General features: G+C 48.8%; 1 protein-coding gene across 1 annotated transcript in view; it reads left to right on the forward strand.

Annotated features, from left to right (window-relative positions):
- The first annotated feature begins 621 nt into the window (after positions 1–621).
- sspo (SCO-spondin) overlaps positions 622–17,078 on the forward strand; it is a 46,342-nt gene continuing 29,885 nt past the window's right edge. Inside the window, exons 1-55 of the mRNA XM_076047432.1 lie at positions 622–739; positions 844–925; positions 1,162–1,371; positions 1,576–1,658; positions 1,779–1,949; positions 2,041–2,264; positions 2,344–2,446; positions 2,524–2,682; positions 2,791–2,876; positions 3,004–3,129; positions 3,446–3,602; positions 3,700–3,952; positions 4,042–4,183; positions 4,303–4,444; positions 4,589–4,761; positions 4,848–5,066; positions 5,142–5,307; positions 5,564–5,819; positions 6,557–6,767; positions 7,773–7,867; positions 7,948–8,204; positions 8,290–8,424; positions 8,620–8,822; positions 8,905–9,032; positions 9,143–9,252; positions 9,332–9,481; positions 9,606–9,699; positions 9,777–9,986; positions 10,244–10,449; positions 10,661–10,775; positions 10,894–11,015; positions 11,109–11,270; positions 11,376–11,609; positions 11,687–11,809; positions 11,997–12,094; positions 12,186–12,417; positions 12,506–12,658; positions 12,767–12,910; positions 12,989–13,171; positions 13,259–13,409; positions 13,577–13,736; positions 13,858–13,906; positions 13,995–14,099; positions 14,210–14,337; positions 14,423–14,543; positions 14,702–14,829; positions 14,914–15,055; positions 15,137–15,259; positions 15,426–15,606; positions 15,820–15,895; positions 15,973–15,994; positions 16,127–16,247; positions 16,361–16,574; positions 16,655–16,796; positions 16,892–17,068. Of these exons, the coding sequence (XP_075903547.1) occupies positions 873–925; positions 1,162–1,371; positions 1,576–1,658; positions 1,779–1,949; positions 2,041–2,264; positions 2,344–2,446; positions 2,524–2,682; positions 2,791–2,876; positions 3,004–3,129; positions 3,446–3,602; positions 3,700–3,952; positions 4,042–4,183; positions 4,303–4,444; positions 4,589–4,761; positions 4,848–5,066; positions 5,142–5,307; positions 5,564–5,819; positions 6,557–6,767; positions 7,773–7,867; positions 7,948–8,204; positions 8,290–8,424; positions 8,620–8,822; positions 8,905–9,032; positions 9,143–9,252; positions 9,332–9,481; positions 9,606–9,699; positions 9,777–9,986; positions 10,244–10,449; positions 10,661–10,775; positions 10,894–11,015; positions 11,109–11,270; positions 11,376–11,609; positions 11,687–11,809; positions 11,997–12,094; positions 12,186–12,417; positions 12,506–12,658; positions 12,767–12,910; positions 12,989–13,171; positions 13,259–13,409; positions 13,577–13,736; positions 13,858–13,906; positions 13,995–14,099; positions 14,210–14,337; positions 14,423–14,543; positions 14,702–14,829; positions 14,914–15,055; positions 15,137–15,259; positions 15,426–15,606; positions 15,820–15,895; positions 15,973–15,994; positions 16,127–16,247; positions 16,361–16,574; positions 16,655–16,796; positions 16,892–17,068 (8,128 nt within the window). The 5' untranslated portion in view covers positions 622–739; positions 844–872. The remainder of the gene's footprint in view (positions 740–843; positions 926–1,161; positions 1,372–1,575; positions 1,659–1,778; positions 1,950–2,040; positions 2,265–2,343; positions 2,447–2,523; positions 2,683–2,790; positions 2,877–3,003; positions 3,130–3,445; positions 3,603–3,699; positions 3,953–4,041; positions 4,184–4,302; positions 4,445–4,588; positions 4,762–4,847; positions 5,067–5,141; positions 5,308–5,563; positions 5,820–6,556; positions 6,768–7,772; positions 7,868–7,947; positions 8,205–8,289; positions 8,425–8,619; positions 8,823–8,904; positions 9,033–9,142; positions 9,253–9,331; positions 9,482–9,605; positions 9,700–9,776; positions 9,987–10,243; positions 10,450–10,660; positions 10,776–10,893; positions 11,016–11,108; positions 11,271–11,375; positions 11,610–11,686; positions 11,810–11,996; positions 12,095–12,185; positions 12,418–12,505; positions 12,659–12,766; positions 12,911–12,988; positions 13,172–13,258; positions 13,410–13,576; positions 13,737–13,857; positions 13,907–13,994; positions 14,100–14,209; positions 14,338–14,422; positions 14,544–14,701; positions 14,830–14,913; positions 15,056–15,136; positions 15,260–15,425; positions 15,607–15,819; positions 15,896–15,972; positions 15,995–16,126; positions 16,248–16,360; positions 16,575–16,654; positions 16,797–16,891; positions 17,069–17,078) is intronic.

Genomic DNA, 17,078 nt, shown 5'->3' on the forward strand with positions numbered 1-17,078 from the left:
TCTTGGACCTACCATGCCAGACTTCCTCTCCTTCTCTGCACAGCACCTCCCTTCCTTCTTATCACAGACAATAACAAGAAAATATCAAAGAAACTCAGCTTGTTGTCCCGTGCAGAGAGTAACAGATGCGCCGTTTTGGTTTTATCATGAAAGCAAACCTTGCTCCATCAGTCACTTTCTCCTCGTTGCCAGCTATGGGGGAGCTCCCTGGTGACAGCTGTGTTTGATCCTCCTTGTTCCAGGGTCAGGAGGTCACTTTTGAATATGCAGGGGTTCTCAGCTTCCAAGTCACCATCACTGTTGACACACTTCATTGAATAAATTCCTCATCATCCTTCCCGAAACGCCTCTCTTTACAGGATTAGACCCTGACAAACATCTCTTTATTAAGGAGGCTGAGGCTCTTCCGCCACCCACCATCTGCAGGCTGTCCTGTCACGTCTTGGCCAGTCACAGGTGCAGGGGCCAATGCCTGCCGTCCCAGCTGTGACTTTAGTGCTTACATCCAATGGCAGCGTGCTCAGATGCGACTGTACGTCCCACGAGTCACCCCCCACATTTAAAACCCTTCACCAGGGCCTGCGCTCTTCCCATAAGGCAAACCGCCAGATCACTGAGGACTTTATCACATACTGATGGATGGATCAATGTGGGAAAAAATGAGGAATGGTGAAACCACGAGAAAGGAATATTGACGACAAAGTGAAGGATTTTTTTTTTTTAGCAAAGCACATATAAGGTAAATTTGCATTTTTAAACTATTTTTAACTTTTGTAATTTCTGACTGTGAAATAAATATTTTCTGTCCCTTTTAAAAAACTTTAAGACAAGAATTTCTTGCAGAAACTAAAGACAAACGTTCATCGAGGCCAATGGAGACATTGCTCCTCACTCTTTTAGGACTCCAGACAGTTGTGGGGATGGTGTGAGTACAACTCTGGCTAATTATGGCAGGGCTAAGAGGTTCTTCATATAACATGCTATGGTACAGAAAAAAAATATTGAATGAATAACTTTTTAAAATAAAACAAATCACCTGTGTCTTGTTTTTAACTGCAAACAGTGTATGTACATACTTAAAATGATTACAAATTAAGCACTACACTCTTGCGAGAGCCTTGACTGACCTTGCTGAAGAGATTACCCTGTCTGTGCATCCAGACACTGGTGTGAGCACACGGTGGAGGAGAGAGTGGAGCGGGTCCTCTCGCCACGCCTGCAGCTGGAGGTGAGCTGTTCCCAGGTGTACCAGTACAACACGCAGGGCTGGCGGCTGGACGTGGACAGGATGCGGCTCAGGCATGGCGGTGACGACGGCATCGCCCTCTACTACCAGCAGCAGGGCATCAGAGCGTCCTGCCTCTTATACAAGTGAGAAGAACATTCTCATTTCTACCCATGAGTCAGTAACACATGTCAAAAAAAAGATCTTTGACTTCAAATGTTGATGCTGACACGTTTTATTGTTTGTATTTATTTATTTACAGCTCCATTAGGTACATACTGTTTTCCATCGAGTTTTGAAGTTTCTTTTGTTGTCTGTTCAGCATTTCTTCTTGTGTTTGCCCATCTCAGACCGCCAGAGATAGAAAACCAGATGGTGAATAAGACAGTGAGATCATGCTGCGAGGGCTGGGGTGGACCACGATGCTCTGAAGGTGAGCTTTTTCCAAGATTTAAGATTCCACTGAAATACAGTTTTACCTTCTTGTTCTCTCTCTTGTTCTTCTTGTTGCTCCTGCTTCACTTTTGTTTGCCTTATCCCTCGTGCCTCCCAGGAGTTGGTGCGCGCGGCCAGTGTTTCTCCACGTGGAGCTGCCAGGAGTTCCCTGGTGTTCACAACTCCTCCTTGATGCCCATGGAGCAGTGCTGCAGCAGTCTGTGGGGACTTAGCTGGAGGAATGCCTCCGACGGGAGCTGCCTGTCCTGCACCTACACGCTGCTTCCAGGTCAGACAACATGCATGCATATATGTGCACAGTCACACAAACACCAACAGTTCTTGTGATGATTACTCTGTTATTTATCTGTTCCCTGCAGACTCCCAGTCCTCCCCGATGGTCCGCGGTGGTCTGCTGGGCAGCGTCAGAGCTCCTCAGAGCTCGGCCACATGCGTGTCATGGGGCGGAGCCCATTACCGCACATTTGACAGGAAGCACTTCCACTTCCAGGGCAGCTGCACGTACCTGCTGGCCTCATCCACAGATGGCACCTGGACGGTGTACATCAGCACAGTGTGTGGTGGTGGAGGTGAATGCAGCAAGGTGTGTCCCTCTCCAGTCACCAGACAACAGTTTTTTTTTCTTCTAGTCGCTGAATGCATCTTATCATCCCCACTCTCAGGCTTTAAGGATGATGTTTGGCCTCGATTTGGTTTCAATACATCATAGGAACTTGACACTTAACAGCCTTTCCATCCCAAATGGAGAGCCGGTGTTCCAGAATGGTAAGTTTAATTCTCATTCAGTGGATGACCAGATCATCCCTGGCTTTACTTACTGAATGGACCATGTCTTTGTAAAGGAGTGAGCGTTCACTGGCTCGGGGACTTTGTGTTTGTGGAAAGCGGCCTTGGCGTCAGAGTAAAGTTTGACTTGGGCAACACCGTCTACGTGACTGTCACAGCCGAGCACTTGGCAGCCACCAGGGGGCTGTGTGGAATCTACAACAACAATGCTGATGGTAGGCCAACATGCAACAGTTTAACCTCTTGCCCTCCTTCCAGCTCTCTGTTGGGGTTTCCTTGGCAATCACAAAGAGAATCTGCATTTTTTTTTGTCCTTGCTTCAGATGACTTCACCACAATGGGTGGAAGTCTGTCCCAGTACGCAGCAAGTTTTGGAAACTCATGGAAAGTCCCTGACCAAAAGAACGAGGTAACAGCGACCTGTGATTCCTCTGGAGGTTCAAGTAATTCAGCTAATTCATGAAATGTTCCCAAGAATTCCATCCAAGATTAAACCACATTTAAAACCAAGCATACATGTATGTGTCGCCCCACAGGGCTGCAACGACGCGGCCGAGCTCGGTCACAGTTGTGACATCTCGGCCGACTCGGCCCTGCGGCGGCAGGCAGAGTCAGAGTGTCATCGGCTGCTGGAGAACCCCTTCACTCACTGCCACAGCAGAGTAAGACAGGCCCGACACTCCACACTTTACAACTGTGTTAGTTGTTTGAACTCTTAGCACAAGCTTAGATTTTAGTCTTTGGTTATCTATCAGTGACATTTTCAGACATCCTTGACTTTTATTCCATTGGTGGAAAGGGCGGAAAATTTTAAATCCTCTGGATTTGTAATAAAGGACCAGCATAAAGTATTATTAACAATATTATTGTTATTATTATTATTATTTTTTAACAGTCTGCCTCTAGCAGCAAGAGAGTTCTGAGAGACTCCATGCAGCTTGATTGACATTTGAGACTTTGCCTCGTCGTCTCTTTCAGTTGGACCCGAAAGCTTATGTAGACACGTGCCTCTACCTGTACTGCAGCCTGCCACCCAAGGACAGGGATGTGGCTGTGTGCGACACCCTGGCCAGCTATGCCAGAGAATGTGCCCAGCAGCACGTCATCATAGCATGGAGGACAGCGGGCCTCTGCGGTGCGGCCACAATTAAGAGATGTTGGTGCAAATAACCAAAGGACAAAAAGAAAAAAAAATACCACTGTACCGCCCTCCTCTTTAACCGTCTCCTCAGGTCGTGTGTGTCCCAGGGGTCAGGTGTTTTCAGACTGCGTGTCCTCCTGCCCCCCCACCTGCACCTCCCCTAACACACTGGGGCCAGCCTCAGCCATGGGACAGTGCCGGGAGGAGTGTGTTGGCGGCTGCGAGTGTCCTCCGGGACTCTACCTTCACCAGGGACGCTGTCTAAAAAGAGACGACTGTCCCTGTTTCCATCGCAGACGCACCTACCAGTCAGGAGACAGGATAGAGCAGAGATGCAACACCTGGTAGGGCTCATTCTCATGTCGCTGTGTGTCTTTGCCACATTTACTGATGAGCTTTTTTCTCTCCCCGCCCCCCTCTATAATGTTAATAGTGTGTGCAGAGCTGGCCAGTGGCAGTGCACTGGGGAGAAATGTGCAGCCCAGTGCAGCCTTATGGGGGCGCTGCAGGTGACCACCTTTGACAAAAAGAGATATGGGCTGCAAGGCGGAGACTGCACCTTCACTGCTGTAGAGGTGAGATATGAAAACTATTGCGCAATATTCACATCCATACGAGTTAGAGCGAAGCACTTTCATATGTGTGTGTGTGTGTGTGGCCACTTCTACTTTGGCCTTATTTTATGTGTATCTAGGATTTTGTGGACAGGAAGTTGGTGGTGAGCGTGCTTTGTGGAGAGTGTACAGAGGGAGGAGGAAGGGGAGGCGGTGCCCTTGGTTGTCTCAAGGAACTGTCAGTCACTGCTCTCCGCACCTCAGTCACCATCACAGCTTCTGGTGAGCGAAATGAACTGACTCGCATGTTCATCTGGATGGAGCTCATTGGGTGTTAGGCATAAAACAAAACAATCCCCTTTCCTTGAGAAAGGTCTTCAGTGTTGTCTCTCCTCTTCTCTTCTTTGTTGAATCTGCCATTTCCAGGTGCGGTGACATTAAATGGCCACAGGGAGGCGCTACCGGTAGTGACAGGCGACCTGGCCGTACGTAGGGCCTCTTCCTCGTTCGTCCTGATCCAGGCGTTTGGAGCCCAGCTGCTCTGGCACCTGGATGGACCTCTGCTACTCATCACCCTGCAGCCTGGCTTTGCACACAAGGTGCCTGTTAAATGTCCAAAATCTCCATTATGACAAAAAAGACCGAGTAGAGATCTGAAGGGCTTTGTGTTAATGCTGTGTTGAAGGTGCGTGGACTGTGCGGAACGCTAACCTGGAACCAGCATGATGACTTTACCACAGCTGAGGGAGACGTGGAAAACAGTGTATCCTCCTTTGCTGGGAAGTTCACAAGGGGGCATTGCTCCCTGCCCCAAGGAGCTCCACCCGACCCCTGCACCACCTACACCCAGAGGAAGCAGTATGCAGAGACGTTCTGCTCTGTCATCCACAGCCCCGTCTTTCAGGTACATCGCATGGACTCCTTGAATCCTCTTTGGACGTTTACTTACTTTCACCTCCTACCTTGTCATTTTATGTAGGCGTGTCATGATGTGGTGGAGAGGGAACCCTACTTCCGCCTCTGTCTCTCTGAGGTTTGCGCCTGCGACCCCAAGAGGGCGTGTCACTGCAATGTTCTCACTGCCTTCGCCCGCCACTGTGCTCAAGAGGGCGCCCTGGTCCGCTGGCGCAACCAGACCCTCTGCCGTGAGTTTGGAGATTTATTTCATGCAGTCTTGCTGAATTGTGGCAGGCTGCAGTAACTATGTATATATATACATATATATATTTTAATCTTTTGTGCTGCATATCTTATATACAAAATGAAGATAGGTGCAAGTATAGTTAAATAAACATCTTTTTTCTGTGGACTCATTTGGCCACGGGCATTTCCATTAGAGTGCTACTTGTTGTGGTTGCAACACCAGCATGCCTTCCTGTCCTGCTCTCTCCTCCCGCCCAGCGGTCCAGTGCTCGGGGGGCCAGCTGTACCAGGAGTGTGGTCGTTCCTGTGGCAGCTCCTGCTCAGACGGCCGGAACTGCGACGGTGAAGCCGGAGGTGATTCGGGCCTCAAGACTTGTGTCCCAGGTTGCCAGTGCCCACAAGGGCTGGTGCTGGACCACCAGGGACAGTGTGTCCCCATCACCATGTGTGCCTGCGTGCAAGGAGACCAAACGCACCTGCCTGGGGCTGTCGTTCAGAGCAGCTGTAACACCTGGTAGGTTGGAGTGCAGACCAGGACAGGGCTTCAAGGATGCATGAGGCAACATTAACAAAACATTAACATAAGTGCAGACGCAGTGTTCTTGCGAAATAAGAGCAGACGCACTAAAATTGTCCAACAGAACAATAAAGCGTGGAGGTCAAATCAATTCAAGCTCTTATTATCATTGTGGATGTTTTACAGCACATCATAAAAGTGGCTCATTCTATTTTATGGCTCCTTGATGTCTCAGTTTGCACCATCTGATTGTCACACTGTCAGTCAGAATGTACATCTTTCTCAACTTGTGCGAGTCCTTGGTGGTGTGAGAGTCCTGATGAAATCACCCTATTTTCCTGCTTCAAGACACAGGATAGGTTGATTTCATTGTATCTCTTCACCACACAACTGCATCATGATTTTTTGGCCATACTTGTAAATAATTCATCAATGCTTAAAGTTGAAGGTTCTTATCTCCGTCTTTATTGTCCTTAGCATGTGTGTCTTTGTTGACATGATCCTTTGTATGTCTCATGTGATTTATTTTTTTTATTACGCTGCGACTGCAGACCTGATTATCTACTATGTGGAAAGGTGAACACGTTATGGGTAACCAATGCCATAGCCAATATGCTTTTTTATGAGTAAATTTATGTATGAATGACATGACAAGACATCATCAAAATATTTGTAAGACAGCCTCCAGTTGAGCTTCATCTCCAGGTCATTCCCTCTTTGGTTTCTCTCGACAGTGTCTGTGAGCAGGGCCAATTAAACTGCACCCAGGAGCGCTGCAAGGAAGTCAACCAATGCCCGGGCTCCCTGATCTACTCTCCACGATCTTGTCTCCTGACATGTGCAAGCCTGGACTCTCCAGATAAACAGCAGGGCTCAGGCTTGGCACAGCCAGGCTGCAGGGAGCCGCTGTCGGGCTGTGTCTGTCCCCAAGGGACCGTGCTAATGGTAACCTCAAGTTTTCTTTACTAATCCAGGATGAGGCAGATGAACTCATGAAACCAAATATATTTTCATCTCTGATAGAAGTTAATAAGAGAAGTGGTGCAACAACTGTCAAATGTTTTTGAGTGCAGCCATTTTTAAAAATAGAAGTATATTTTTTTCACATTGACTTGTTTTGATGTGATTACGACAGAGTGGCATTATGTTAAAAAAAAATAAAATAAAAAAAATCCCAATATTGCACAATCCAAACATTTCTCGGTGAAAGGCTTCGAACAAACAATTTACATGTTGCAATCTTGATCCTGTTGACGCAGATTATTTGCGTGCCTGGTCTGCATTTGGCCACTTGGCGGCAGCAGAGAATCGTTATTTCAGCATGCTGTCAACATGAGCAGGTGTATTCAATTAAGGACATGACGTCGTTGATTGAATTTGTGCTGTGTTACTTTGCCTCTTGAGCAGGTGAGTGTAGACATAAGGCAGATTTTACTTGTGTGAAACGCCTGAAGAAAATGTTTAGTGGCAGCTATTTTCTTTTAAAAAGGAGTCATACATATATTTTTACATAGCAGCTAGCTAACTTTGTTGAAGTGATTATTTTAACGCAGTCAACGCTAGCTCCGACTTCTTTATATTTTGCTGAAATGCTTAGTATATTCCTTTCTGCAAAAATGTTGGAATAAAATCAAAGTATTTGAAGAGCGTCATCAGCCAATGGCAGTCGATGGGGAAATATTAGAAATTAAACTGTTTTTGAATTAGCAACAGAATTTCCTGTATTTACATTAATCACTAATCACCGTTCGGTTCCCTAAAGCTTTTTGTCCATTTGTCCATGTATTTTTGGCCAATAAGTGCTGTCACGTGACTTCTTGATACCCTTGGTTGCCAGCACAAAACTTTGAGATTGAGCAAGGCACAAGGCGTCAAGAAACCTCACGTTTGTATCATTATTTCATTAATAATCAATGTTTTCTTTGTGTCCTCCTCTCTGGTCCACCAAAGGGTGATCGCTGTGTTCTCCCTGATGAGTGCCCTTGTCACCATAATGGTCAGCTCTACTACAGCAATGACACAATCAAGAAAGACTGCAACACATGGTAATTCCCCAAAAACTGCATCACACCCAGTGACCTTAATATTCATATTTCCCTAAAGCTAACCTGCTCACTTGCTGCAGTGTTTGTAAGGAGCGCCGTTGGCACTGCAGTCAGCTGCCCTGTGCTGGCGTGTGCGTGGCCACCGGCGACCCGCACTATGTGACGTTTGACGGCCGCTCTTACTCGTTCCTGGGCGACTGTCAGTACGTGCTGGCCAGGGAGACGAGTGGTTTGTTCAGCGTCACGGCAGAGAACGTGCCCTGCGGGAGCACGGGGGTCACCTGCACCAAGTCCGTCACCCTCAGCTTGGGAAATACTGTTATACATCTGCTCAGAGGTGGGTGAGCTGGTGATGCTGGACTCAGAGTGTGCACTGTCACTGACTGGCTGTGTTTGAGGAGATTTTTTGTCTTGTCTCTTAGGAAAAGCCGTGACGGTGAACGGGATGCCAGTTAGTCTGCCAAAGTCTTACAGTGGCAGTGGTCTCTCCCTTGAGAAAGTTGGTCTGTTTGTCTCACTGTCATCCCGCCACGGGGTGACACTGCTCTGGGATGGAGGTACTGCAAAGTATCACTCTTTGTATACCTTTTTCCCTACACCGCATCTTTACATCTCCTTTTTGGTTCTTCTTCAAGGCCTCCTGCTGGGAAGGTCTTATTTTAGCATCCTACAGCCAATATAGTCACTATGTTTTTTGGAGAATTTTATAATTTGATAGAATGTAATTCACTCTGTCACCATGCTTCCTGCAGGTATGCGTGTGTATGTGCGCCTTGCAGCCCACCTGCGGGGTCGAGTCGGAGGCCTGTGTGGCAACTTTGACGGCGACACGGAGAACGACTTCACCACGCGGCAGGGCATCATGGAATCCACTGCGGAGCTGTTTGGAAACTCCTGGAAAGTCAGCCCGTCCTGCCCCGACGTGGCAGACCAGGACCTGCGAGACCCCTGCGTAGTGAGTGCAACGCCAACGAGCACGCTAGGTGTCAGTGTGCCATTCAACCCTGAATAATCTCCCCTCTCTTTGTGCTGCCCAGCTGAACCCCCACAGGACGACCTGGGCCAGGAAGAAGTGCGCCGTTCTCACTCAGGAGCTCTTTGCACGGTGCCACGCTGAGGTGCCCTTCCAGCAGTACTACGACTGGTGTGTCTTTGATGCCTGTGGGTGAGTGACAGCATTGATTGACGAGAGACATCTTGCAACAAAAACAGGCTGGCTTGTTAACCAGTCGGCCTTACTAAGGCAGCCTGCCGGTTTCTGCGTGTGTGTTTTAGCTGTGACTCTGGTGGTGACTGTGAGTGCCTCTGCACAGCCATCGCCGCCTATGCTGAAGAGTGCAACCGCCGGGGTGTCTACATCCGCTGGAGGTCCCAGGAGCTCTGTCGTATGTCAATATCTACGATGCACAGGCACAAGCGAGTCGAGTTCGCCCATCTCCACTGACCTGCTCCAATCCTCTCCAGCTCTGCAGTGTGACAACGGCCTGGTGTACAACCCCTGTGGGCCGGCGTGCTCGCCGTCATGTCCCAGCGTCCAGCAGAGGCCGCACTCGCAGTGTGATGTTCTCTCCTGTGTGGAGGGCTGCTTCTGCCCTGCTGGCACCGTTCTGCTTGGTAAGACAAAACAAACAATAGCAACCAATGTGCATTTTCCTTTCATTTCCTGTGTATTTGTTGTAATATGAAAGTTGATGTTTCCTCTAAAAAGAAGAAAATGCTATGTTTTCTGGTCCAACAGGTGAAAGTTGCATAATTCCCCCTCAGTGTCCATGTGAGTGGGAGGGCTCTGTTTTTCCCCCTGGAACAACCGTCACTCAAAACTGCCAGAACTGGTCAGTGAAACGCATCCTCTTCCCTCCAACTAGAATCACAAAACACACTTGCTAATAGAATTTCTTTCCGTGTTCAGTTCCTGCGAGGATGGTGTGTGGCGGTGCGATGGTGTGGCGTGCCCTCCTCCCTCTCCTACCTGTCTGGATACGGAATTTGCCTGTGCCGGGGGACGATGCATCCCCTCCCACTGGGTGTGCGACAACGAGGACGACTGCGGCGACGGTTCGGACGAGGTGTGTCCGTCCACATGCTCTGCGGATCAGTTTCGCTGCACCAGCGCCCCGAGGTGAATCACAGGCTCTGTGTTGTTGGTGTTGGTGTTCAAACAGCTCACTTGTGAACATTATCAAAAGTTGTCAGAAATTTCCATGAAATCTTCATTGTAAAGTACACATTACACCAATGATACATAAATTCGTAGTCACACACTGAGGTGTCACAGCTGCAGCGTTTTGGTTAGTTTTTTTTGTTTTTGTTTTTGTTTTTCATAACCAGTCAGTTTTTCGTGAAGCAAATAAAAGCGAATTGACCCCAACCCTGCAGTGGACCATGTTTCAACCTGGCTCTGCGTTGTGATGGCCACCCAGACTGTGTCGACCAATCGGACGAGGAGTTCTGTGGACCCACCGTGCCGGTGCCCCCGTGTCCACCGGGGGGGTTTCAGTGTGCCAGTGGGAGGTGTCTGCCTGCCAGCCGTGTGTGTGACGGGCGGCTGGACTGTGGCTTCGCCGATGGCTCCGATGAACAGGGTAATCCAAACAAAGCAGTTGTATGCATTGCCAATGCATCATTCTTCTCAAGATCATTTTCTACTTGCAAAACTCTATTATGCACACTAGTTATCAGTTTCATAAAAAAAAAAAAATGCAAATGTGCTTTCACATTTGCATGGGGGGTTTAATTCCTTTATGTGCAGTGTATGTCAGTGTAATGAACTAACAGGGACTTAAATTGCTCCAGGCTGTGGTGTGGTGTGTGACGAAGGGGAATTCCTGTGCGCTGGAGGACGGTGCATCCTCTACCTCCACCGCTGCGATGGGCACGATGACTGTGGGGACCTCAGTGATGAGAGAGGGTTCGTGTTCAATTGTTTTCCAAATTGCATTTGATTGACAGGCTCTACATTTTGTTCCAGTTAGTTCTGATGACCTAAAATGGGTTCAGGATGTGCAAAATTATTTTCCTGGTTCCAGGTGTGTGTGTTCACCTGGGGAGTTTCAGTGCCCTGGTGGCGATTGTGTCCCAGCTCACAGAGTGTGCGATGGACGCAGAGACTGCGCTTCCGGCACAGATGAAGCCGTCTGTCCAAGTAAAGGTGTGAAATTAACGTTTAAAATTTTCTATAGTATGAATGTATTTCCATCCAAAGCTGTTCCCTGTGCTTTGACTAACTTTCTGCGTGTGACAGTGACCTGCGCTCCCGACCAGTTCGCCTGCCACGATGGGACGTGCGTTTTCAACACAAAGCTGTGTGATGGGACGCCAGACTGTCTGGGTGGGGAGGATGAGACAAGAAACAACTGCCGCACCTTTATTGTCACACCAGCACCCCCTCCTGTAACCCTGCCAGGTCAGACAAGTCAAATTCAAGCTCCAATCCTATGTTTTTCTGGTAGTACAAATTTAAACTTGCAGCCTTTATTTTAACAAGTGCACTGTGTATTTTCTTCTGCAGCTTGTAGGTCATATGAGTTCAGCTGTGCCAGCGGGGGGCAGTGTGTGCCTCGAGCGTGGCGCTGCGATGGCGAAACTGACTGTTTGGACAGCAGTGATGAGCAGCAGTGTGCTACCCTGTGTGGACCAGGCCAGGTGTCCTGCCTCAGCGGCGACCAGTGTGTGGACCACCAGCAGCTCTGTGACGGGACGCCAAACTGCAGGGACGCCTCAGATGAAAGCGTCGACAACTGCGGTGCGTTATTTCAGATGGAACATTTTGTTTGAGTTCACATCATCTGTCCATAAATAATACGTCTGTCTGTTTTCCAGGATCCACCCGGATACCTCCCTGTCCTGGCAGCTTCTCATGTGACAACCGTACCTGTGTGAACACGTCACAAGTGTGCAACGGCGTTCCAGACTGCCCGTGGGGTGAAGATGAGCTGGTGTGTGGTGAGTTCCCACGAGCTACAGGGACGAGAAGGGTGGCATGGAAATGAAAGTCATGACAAGAAGTTTATTTCAAAATATAGTCAGGAAGGATATGAACAGGAATATATAGTGTGTCTGTCTATTTCAACTTTAATTCAGATTTCTGAACTGGAAAAACCTCAGTTTTTGGATGCTTTGCTCCTTCTAGATAAAACTGTCTCACCTCTGCCACCTGGTGGGAGGAACACCAGCGTTACCTGCCCTGAATTCACCTGTCTGGATGGAACCTGTGTCCCTTTTACCATGGTAAATCAGTAGGTTTTCTCATCCATCCTGGAGTTCTTTGGATATTTTTTTTACATAATAGAAATGAATGGACCTATTCTGCAATATTCAGGTGTGTAACGGCATGGGAGATTGTCCAGACTCTTTACTGGCGCCACTTAAAGGCCCCACCGACGAGGAAGGCTGTCACAGCTGGAGCTCGTGGGGTCCGTGGAGCCCCTGCAGCACCACCTGTGGCACCGGCTCAATGAGCAGAAGGAGAACCTGCCCTGCAGGAAACCTGCTGTATCTCTGCAGGGGACAAGCTCTCCAGCGGCAGCAGTGTTTTAACATCACGTGTCCTGGTAGGGGAGGCTCACGTCAACTGAGACAACATATAGCTGATGCAACTATACGGATCCGACTTATGTCTTCCTCTGTCCTCATTTCCAGTGGACGGTCAGTGGCTGCCGTGGGCGTCCTGGTCCAACTGTTCCAGCAGCTGCGGTGGAATTCGGGTCAGACATCGAGGTTGCATCCCTCCTCGCTATGGAGGCCAGGATTGCTCCCAGCTGCTGGGACCATCCAATCTTCCCATGGAAATCAGTAAGCGCTTCCTAACTTAACCATTCAGGCCCATATAAACATTTATAGTCTAAAGATAGATTAGGAAGAAAGGATAAGTGCAGAAAAGTGTTTCCTTTCTCACTTCAGAGCCCTGTCCTAATATTGGTGGATGCGCCAACACCAGCTGTCCTCCTGGCCTGGTGAGACACAACTGTGTCCCCTGTCCAATGTCCTGTGGACACGTCAGCAGTGGAACGGCCTGTGTTCCACCAACAGGACCCTGTTCTCCAGGTGACTCTCAGAAAAAAACACATCACAAAATAAAACTGAGTTGTCATTTCCCAACCATTTTCGTGTCTCTTTCTTCAGGTTGTTGGTGTCCTGAAGGCCAAGTGATGAGCCACACTCAACAGTGCGTGCTACCAGAGGAGTGTGTGTGTGAGATGGCAGGCGTGCGGTACTGGCCGGGCCAACAGATGAAGGTGGACTGTGAGATCTGTGTTTGTGAGAGGGGTCGTCCTCAGAGCTGCAAGCCCAACCCAGACTGCTCAGGTTAGCAATAAAGCAGTGTCGCATTCAGCGTCAAGTCAGACCTCCAGTGAGAACAGTCACTCAACAGCCAGCTTTGCCACTTTACAGTAAATTGCGTCTGGTCCGAGTGGTCCGAGTGGGGAGATTGTTTGGGGCCGTGTGGAGTTCAGAGCGTGCAGTGGTCATTCCGCAGCCCCAACAGCCCAAGCAAGCATGGAGATGGAAGAACTTGCAGAGGCATTTACAGGAAAGCTCGTCGGTGAGTTGCTGAGTGTTCATCACTCAAAGTCTCAAAGGCTCAAGTCTTGTGTATCACATCTGAACTTGTTTTAACCAACAGAGTGAGGACTATTTTGTTGCCGTTTAAAGACAGCAATGCTGTGTGTGTGTGTGTGTGTGTGTGCTTGTGCGTGTGCGTGTGTACAGGTGCCAGACAGAGCCCTGCTCTGAGTGTGAGTACCGGGGTCAGTCCCATGCTGTCGAGGAGAGATGGAAGTCAGACAAATGCCAGCTATGTTACTGTCAGGCCAATCTGACGGTGCAGTGCTCCCCCTACTGTCCATATGCCGTCACTGGCTGCCCACAGGTAAGACAAATAATTTATTATTCTTTTGTGCTTGTTTTTTTCCCTCATTCGTTAATACACATTTATGCAAAATGACTAATTTAGTATTAGTAGTAATAGTAGTTTCTGTTTGGATGCAAAGGGACAAGCTTTAGTTCCTGGAGAAGGAGACAGGTGCTGTTACTGTAGAGGTACGATATAATGATGAAAAAAAAGTTGCAATGTACAAGAAAAGTGCATTGGTTTCAGTTATTGCTGTCAACAAACTTTCTGTTTTAGGAGGAAATGGCACCATTCTTGTGACAGTTAGCCCCGACACTTCAACATCAAGCCCTGCAGAGGGCACCACACCTCTGGTTCCCACATATCCACTACCTCCAGGAGGTAAGACCTGCTTTATTTTCTTGATTTTCCAAGACTTTGTGCTGATTGTTCAGTTCACACTAATCATTTTCGCCACCTTGTAATGTCATCTTGTTTCCTTGGCTGATTAGACGAGTGTTGGTCTCCGCTGGGTGTTCAGTTTCTCCCTGCTGCCAGTTTCACGGCCTCGTCACAGCAGCCCGGCCATCCTCCTGGTGCAGCCCGACTGCATGGTTGGGACCCCCACAGAGACCTCCAGGTACCATTTAACATGGATTATCATTTTAGACAAATTTGCTGAAAGTACATGTGTGTGTATCAACGTGTGGGAGTTTTATCTGCAGGGTTGGAGTCCAGAACCTGATGACTACAAGGACCTACCACAGCGGCGCCCTGAAAGCCACACTAGCAGCACACAGAGCCCCTACCTGCAGATAAATCTTCTCAAAACATACAATATTACTGGTAATACTATGGTGTGATGACATGGCAGCAGTTCCAGAGTGTAGTATTTACTAGTCATTGCTACAGGCCAAACATTTAGCCCTGTGTTTTGGTTGAAACAAACTCTCTTCATGTGAAATGGTAAAAACAGTTTTCTGCTTGTCTTTTCTCCCCTGCAGGTGTACTCACCCAGGGCGGAGGCGTGTTTGGCACCTTTGTGTCCAGTTTCTACTTGCAGTTCAGCCAGGATGGGAGACGCTGGTACACTTACAAAGAGCTGGTCACTGACGCCCGGCCCAGGGCCAAGGTCAGGCTAGCGTCTGAAAACATTCAACTTGAAGGGAAACTGTCCAGCTTTGAGTCTTGACAGCATGTTATACCTGCGCTCCAGGTTTTTTCTGGTAACCAGGATGATCGAGGGGTGGCAGAGAGTCGACTGGACAGGATGGTGTCGGCTCAGTTTGTCCGTCTTCTGCCACATGACTTCCACAATGGTATCTACCTCAGGCTGGAGATCATGGGATGTGAAGGTGGTGAGTAGGTTTTTTTTTATTGCTCTCCTCCAGCTGCCCACTTATCGACGTGACCAATTCCTCCCTTCTCTCTCCCCCCAGCAGGGGGCTGCAGAGACAAGGAGTTCCGCTGTGATAACGATCGTTGTGTAGCAGCTGGACCACTGGGAGTTGTGTGTGACGGAGTCAATGATTGCGGGGATGGATCAGACGAGCTGCACTGTGGTGAGCTCACACACCTTTTCCTCTATTATTTTTGTACTGGGTGATCTATCATCAGTCTCCCATTTACTGCAATTTGAAATCAAACTGTCTCTACATATGAGTTGTTTTTGGTATTCGGTCAAGTTCAATCATCACTCTTTCCTTGCTGACTGTCGTCCTCCTGCAGGAACTCAGCCGTCCACCACCGCCAGTCCACGCAGCTGCCCAGTAGGTCAGTTCTCCTGTCCTCCACCAGGGGGCTGCATAGAGGCAGCGAAGCGCTGCGACGGAATCCCCCAGTGCCAGAAGGGAGAGGACGAACGTGGCTGCTACCCCTATGACAACAGCACAGAGACCCAGTCTGACAGGTACAGTCCGGCGTTTGTCGTCGGCAACAAAGCAAATTGTATTTTCCTCTTTCCTTTTTATTGAACAAGTCTCTCTGTTTTTAATCATGGTTGAGAATTAAATGCTACAACTGCTGTTTTCAGACTACACAACTTCACAGCCGGAGCTCCTTTTTGTGCAGGAACCATGGAAATGTTGATGTGAATTCTTATTCTTGTTGTGCTGTTTTCCAGACCACACACACCCACTCCTGCTCCTCTCAGGACTCCCACTATGGCTTCTGTCACCCATCCTGCACGAACACCAACAGTATGAGAAATAGTTAATAGTCAAATTAGCACATATTATATGTACTTTTCCTTATTGATCATGTTGTGACTTTACAGCCCGGGGGCCCAGGAGTTCGTGGTGAGTGTGTTTTGTGCACTTTTGCAGTTGCCTCTGAAACTGTCCCATAAGTTGTTGCACATCAACTGCAGAAATGTGATACATGTCATCAGATTGACACTGTTGGATTAAACGTTTGACGATCTGCTGCAGGAATCTGCTCCTCTCCCCTCGGTCTGGAGGACGGAAGGATTCGCTATGGTCAGCTGTCGTCATCCTCACACCGAGAGAACAACCCTGCAGACGCCGGACGCCTGAATATCATCCCCAACGTGTGAGTGTGACTGATCTTTGAATGTTTGATTTTATGCAAGTGCACAAAAAATGTTGAGTGCTCTCCTCTTGTTGTTTTGTCTTACATAAATCCTGAAACTAACCACTGTGCAGTCAGGTCATGGAGCCTGGATGGAGCCCCCTGCCCTCCGACCCGCAGCCGTATTTCCAGGTGGACTTCCTGGAACCCACCTGGGTGTCAGGGGTGGTGACCCAGGGCAGCCAACGCATGCGGGGATACCTCACTAAATACCGCCTGGCCTTCAGTCTGCAGAGAGGCCACTTCACAGACTACACGGAGGATGGAAAGCCAGGCGGCCCGCCTCAGGTAGTTTTATAGTTTGTAAGTGGGGAAACAAAAGGAGATTTTTGTGTGTGTAAAATGTGACCTTTCCTTTTGCTTTGTAGGTGTTTGAGGTGCGCATGGTGGGCAGGACCCCCGTGACCCGCTGGCTTGGTCGCCTGGTCCGAGCTCGTTACCTGCGCATCATCCCTGTTGAATTCAGACACACCTTCTACCTGCGTGCCGAGATCCTCGGCTGCAGAGGAGGTGATGCATGGAAACCACCTGCACGGCCAAAAGTAAAATTCACATGATCAGGCCTCACTCTCTGTTTACATGAACATCTCCTCCTGCTTGTGCAGATGAGCTGGTGACTCCCCGCATTGTCACCACGACGCCCTCTGGTGGTGGGAAAGTGCCTGTGCATCACTGCAAGCCTGGCCACTTCTCCTGCCGGGGAACTGAAGAGTGTGTTTCCATCTCTTTGCTTTGTGATGGTCAACCAGACTGCAAGGACCACTCTGATGAAATAAACTGCGGTAGGGGATG

The sequence above is a fragment of the Nelusetta ayraudi genome, unplaced genomic scaffold, assembly GCF_046127955.1.
Source record: "Nelusetta ayraudi isolate G7.1 ecotype Tasmania unplaced genomic scaffold, CSIRO-AGI_Nayr_v1 ptg000094l, whole genome shotgun sequence".
NCBI lineage: Eukaryota > Metazoa > Chordata > Actinopteri > Tetraodontiformes > Monacanthidae > Nelusetta > Nelusetta ayraudi.